Source organism: Propithecus coquereli, unplaced genomic scaffold (assembly GCF_000956105.1).
Source record: "Propithecus coquereli isolate 6110/MARCELLA unplaced genomic scaffold, Pcoq_1.0 Scaffold26, whole genome shotgun sequence".
NCBI lineage: Eukaryota > Metazoa > Chordata > Mammalia > Primates > Indriidae > Propithecus > Propithecus coquereli.
Window position 1 is genome coordinate 11,707,263 of NW_012148174.1, and position 5,577 is coordinate 11,712,839.

At 42.0% G+C, this 5,577-nt stretch overlaps 1 protein-coding gene across 2 annotated transcripts; it reads left to right on the forward strand.

Annotated features, from left to right (window-relative positions):
- Window positions 1-3,066: 3,066 nt before the first annotated feature.
- PDHA2 (pyruvate dehydrogenase (lipoamide) alpha 2) lies at window positions 3,067-4,260 on the forward strand. 2 transcript variants are annotated; one of them, XM_012647185.1, is made up of 2 exons: window positions 3,094-3,615; window positions 3,691-4,260. In XM_012647185.1, the coding sequence occupies exons 1-2, from the start codon at window positions 3,094-3,096 to the stop codon at window positions 4,258-4,260; spliced, it is 1,092 nt and encodes a 363-aa protein (XP_012502639.1). The 2 variants fall into 2 exon arrangements, with proteins under 2 accessions (XP_012502640.1, XP_012502639.1); XM_012647186.1 differs by having other exon boundaries at window positions 3,067-4,260.
- The last annotated feature ends 1,317 nt before the right edge of the window (window positions 4,261-5,577 follow it).

The window sequence follows — 5,577 nt, forward strand, 5'->3', positions numbered from 1 at the left end:
ATATAATGTCTGCCATTGGCCTTATAAAAGTGCTCATCTGTTTTCCTTTAATTTCAAGTAGATTAAAAGTGAGATTTGGTGTTAATTAAAAACTTAGAATTTATGGGGATTTTAATTGCAAACAACATTTCAGTGGTGAGCTCATAGATGACTTATTTCTGTTTGGTAATAAACATGGTATCGAACAATGACAAGACAAAAAAATTATTTGAAGAAAAGAACATCTTCATTGGCTCTATTGTCCGTGCATAGAGTGAATCCTTATACCCGAGGGCATATGAGTGGAGAAACTCCACAGCTCTGGATCTCCTTGGGCAGTATTAAACTTTTACATTGATGTCTAGAAATTTCACTTTTTGAAAATGTGGGTAGGTTTGGGAAGATAGCAATGAAAATAGAAAAAGTCATTATCATGATTAATCAGTTTAATAGAAATGCTTCAACATCATATTCTGCAAATGTGATTTCAGCTATCTGTAAGTTGAATTTAGGGTGTATAGGGTAACTGATTACCAAGAGGTCCCTAAGGGTTTCACATTTTATTATTTATTATCTCAACCAGAGCCTGTTGCAAAAAACAGGGCCATCTTCTGTGGGAACCTGTAGCACAGATATTTTCCAATTAGTATCTTTGCATGTTCTCCTCTGGCATGAGTCGGGTTTAGCCTTGTCACACTGGGCTTTTAAGGGGAGCTCTATCTTTGCAGCCCAGGCTACATGTGACAAGATTAAATTGGCACACTTTACTGTATAGCTCTGTGTTCCTGGCAGCGCTAGCCTGGCTGATACCTCTGAGAGCAGGCTCAGCTGTCACTCAGTGACCCATTAACACTACCGTTCCGTCCTGCAGTGTCATTTTTCTCATTCTTAGGGAGGTAATGCTCCCAGGAGATAGGCAATACCTGCAGGAATGAAAGAGAACAGCAGAGACAGGGGAAGTATCAAAGAGGGAGCAAACAACACAGCAAGACCATGAATTCCAAAAGTCGACTTTTAAATTGAGTGAAAAGATGAGGCCCATTATGATGTCTCTGGTTGGAAGGCGGGGAGAGGATCAAGTTTTAAGAGGTATCATAACTTTTTAACAAGCTATTTTCTCCTTGCTGCCTGAATATCAAAAGAAGTGCCCAAAATAACACTTGGAACTAGATATAGAAAAGGCAGCTGCTTTGAACATGTAATATGCAAATCTGGGTAAGAATTTATCATTTACAAATAGGCAATGGATATAAAACAGAGCATATATTAAAGGGAATTGCTTAATATTCTAAATAGAACAGGATTCCTGGTTAGGGTTGGCTTATTGGAATACAAAATTACCTTCCTAGTAAAAGCACAAAAGAGGAAAATGACATGTGATCTTTGTAGCCCTTGGACTAAGGCGCCTGCCTTATGACTGAACTATTACCAGTGACCCAAACAAACTCTATTGCTCTCTTGCAGTCCAAACTGTATACTGTTTGGTGGGTCACTTTTTAAGAAGTTACATTTTCTAAGGGTTTATATACTAACTGTAATGCCTGCCTAAAGAGGCATTATAAGAACAGGCTTCTTGATTTCTGAACTGAGGCTGGTCCATTTTGATTGATATAAAAGCAGACAACCACCTGAATCTATGTACTTAAAGATTAAGTACAGGGAAAGACAAAACAAACAAACAAAAAATGGTGAATTAGACAGGAAATAGGGGTAAAACCAGTAGACAGGATTCAGAATTATAATTTAATAGAAAGAGTAAGGAAAGGTGGAATATCACAAGATTTTTAACATAATGCATCTTAAACCGGCTCCCAATATTCCCATGCCAGGCAAAACTTATTAGTGAGTTTAGACTGTTATTCTCAGGCCGGGGATTCTGTACGTCCTGCTCCCCTCGCCCCCTGGCGACAAAAGTCTAGAAACCATGGGATAAATGCAGCATATTCTTCTTCTTTTGGACCACCAACTTTTCTTTTTTTTTTTGTTTAAGGTTTATTTTATTTTTATTTTATTTATTTTATTTTCATAAACTTAACTAAACCAAAAATAATCTACAGCTGTGGTCCGCAACCTCAGGGCCACAGACTAATACCGGTCTGTGGTCTGTTAGTAACAGGCTGCCCAGCACGAGGTGAGCCACAGGTGATCAAGGGAAGTTTCATCTGTATTTACAGCCACTCCCCATCACTGGCATCACCGCCTGAGCTCCACCTGGCATTGGATTCCCATAGGAGTGGGAACCCCACTGTAAACTGCATGGCACAGATCCAGGTTCAACGCTGCCAGTTGTGAGAATCTAATGCCTGATGAGCTGAGGTGGAGCTGAGGCGGTGATGCTAGCGCTGGGGAGCGGCTGCAAATACAGATTATCATTAGCAGAGATATTTGACTGCACAGAGACCATAATAAATCAATTGCTTGCAGATTAATATCAAACCCCTATCAGTGAGCGGCAAGTGACAATGTAATAATAATAGAAATAAAGTGCACAATAAACGTAATGCTCTTGAATCATCCTGAAACCATTGTCCCCTTCCCTATCCATGGAAAAATCAACTTCCATGAAACACGAACCCGGTGCCAAAAAGGTTGGGGACTGCTGATGTACACCTTTATTTTTACATTAAATATGCATACAGTAAATATGTTTACATTAACTATGTATGTTGCAGAGCAGGATAAAATATTCATGCCTATTTTAAAGATCAAAAACAAGACATTCAAGAAATAGTGGTAGGAAGGAACATCTTGGTATTAACCTTCCCTCTTGGGACTCTTGTGTGCCTTAAGTATCAAGTTTGTTCCTCTCTCCTATTTGATACCCTCAGGGGCGAGTTGGAGAGGCGCTGCTGATGAGTTTAGCAGGGACAAGCGACTCAATGTCGTGGCTTAGCAAGGACAGCGCTGTGGAGCAGGATCGGGGTACCATCCTGAGCCTTCAGTTTACAGTTGGAAGGTACCATAGAGTCCTGGGGGCGGGCGGCGGCCCACGTGGCCGAGTCCCCATTGTGGCGCCACCTGCGTTGGCGCCCGCGCGAGCCAGGGACCCGCGGGGCCTCTGCGCGGCCGGTCGTTGGGAGCCGCCGCTGCCCTCTGCGCTGCTCCACGAGGAAGATGCTGGCTGCCTTCCTCTCCCGCGTTTTGTCAGGAGTGGTCCAGAAGCCAGCTCGCCGAGTGCTGGTGGCCTCTTGTAACTATTCCAATGATGCTACATTTGAAATTAAGAAATGCGATCTCTACCGGCTGGAGGAGGGCCCGCCTGTCACCGCCGTGCTCACCAGGCAGGACGCGCTCAGGTACTACAGGATGATGCTGGTCGTGCGCCGCATGGAACTGAAAGCGGACCAGCTGTACAAACAGAAGTTTATTCGTGGTTTCTGTCACCTGTGTGACGGCCAGGAAGCTTGCTGCGTGGGCCTGGAGGCCGGGATCAACCCCTCGGACCACGTCATCACGTCCTATCGCGCCCATGGCATCAGCTACACGCGCGGACTTTCCGTCCGATCCATTCTGGCGGAGCTGACGGGGCGCCGGGGAGGCTGTGCCAAGGGGAAAGGCGGGTCGATGCATATGTACACCAAGAACTTCTACGGGGGCAATGGCATCGTTGGCGCGCAGGGCCCCCTGGGAGCTGGCGTTGCTCTGGCCTGCAGATACAAGGGAAGCGACGAGATCTGCTTGACCGTGTATGGGGACGGCGCCGCCAATCAGGGCCAGATAGCCGAAGCCTTCAATATGGCAGCCTTGTGGAAGCTGCCTTGTGTCTTCGTCTGCGAGAATAACCTCTATGGGATGGGGACGTCCGTGGAGAGAGCGGCAGCCAGCACCGATTACTACAAGAGGGGCGGTTTCATCCCTGGCCTAAGGGTAGATGGCATGGATGTTCTGTGCGTTCGGGAGGCCACGAAGTTCGCAGCTGACCACTGCAGATCTGGAAAGGGACCCATCGTGATGGAGCTGCAAACCTACCGCTACCACGGACACAGCATGAGTGACCCTGGCGTCAGTTACCGCAAACGAGAAGAAATCCAGGAGGTGAGGAGTAAGAGTGACCCTATTATGCTCCTCACAGATAGAATGGTAAACAGCAAGCTGGCCAGTGCTGAGGAATTAAAGGAAATTGAAGCCGAAGTGAGGAAAGAAATAGATGATGCGGCCCAGTTTGCGACAGCGGATCCTGAACCAAATTTGGGGGAATTAGGCCATCACATCTACAGCAGCGATCCCCCTTTTGAAGTTCGAGGTGCAAATCCGTGGATCAAGTTTAAGTCCATCAGTTAAAAAGGAAACTACATGTAAATTAATTATCAGTCCCTCAGTGGAACATGCATGATCTACTTTAAGAAACTATGTTCTCAACTTTGTCAAGGAGGGATAAAACTCCTAAAACAAAACCTTGCAAATTTTCATTAAAAGAGATTGAGATTATTCAAAGAGATTAAAAGATGTACTTTCAATTAGAAGTATATTTACTTGTCTTCTACATTGTTGTGTTAAAACATACTGTAATCGTTTAGTGTGGATATCTTAAAAGATTATTTTAAATTTATACAAGTCCGAAATAGGAAAAACAGATGATTTAACTTCCCAAATTATTTGCCATAATAGTTTTATTTGATTTAGTTTCATGTGATTTTAATAAATATTGAAAGGAAAAATAGTCATTTGATTTTTGCTTCCCTGCCATGGGTTTGTGTGTAAAATCACTATCCTGAGATAGAGATGATTTTAAGCCACTCAGAACCCCTGCTGCTATGCAAGTTTACTTGAATTAACCAATAACTAAAATAGCTTAATATAATAGCATGCACAGGCACACACAGGCAGACAGATGCAATATTAGTGCTGATGCTTGTTAACACTGACCATTTAACACGTGATATTTAACAGAGCAGGAAGAGAGAAAACAAGGATTTTTTTTCCTATTATTGTACTTCGTTAAAATGTTAAAATTTTGTTAGTGAACTAATTTAAAGGGAAAACATAAAAAAAAAATTTAAATCTAGGGGGAAAACTGCATTTTGCTTTAACCTTCAAGCTAAAATGACTCTTCTTACTCTACAATCCATTTATGCCATCATGTGTTCTAGAATTTAAAGAGCCACCCTAGTGTATTTCAGACTGAAAAATGAATGAACAGAGATGGTGACATCAAAGGAGTTAAACGGAGAAGGTGACATTAATAAAAAGTTGAAAGTAAAATCTGCTTTACTTCTAATTAGTTATTAACTATATATTAGTAATCATTGTGTGATTAACTTTAATATTTTTCAATGTAATTGAGCATTCACAGATAATTTTTTCCAGAGGAAAATAAACTTGGATCATACAGGTTCTGTCTTCTTTATAGTCCAATACCATGTGAATTAGCTAGTCATGACTTGGTGAAAACAGTTTTACTTGGATATATTTGACTAATGATCTAAAATCCTATGGAGTTTGATATTCAGCATACTTTACTCCTCTAAGATAGACTTCACTGAAACTATTATAGAAATGATAATTTGCCTGCAATTTGAGAAATAGTTTGTGGAACACACCAAAAGAATCAGTGAACAGTTAACATTTTTATTTACTGTACAGAATCTACTTCTGTGC

What these genes read in the sequence shown, in the direction of transcription:
- PDHA2 (XM_012647186.1), top strand. Translation starts at nt 3,094, where the DNA reads ATGCTGGCTGCCTTCCTCTCCCGCGTTTTGTCAGGAGTGGTCCAGAAG.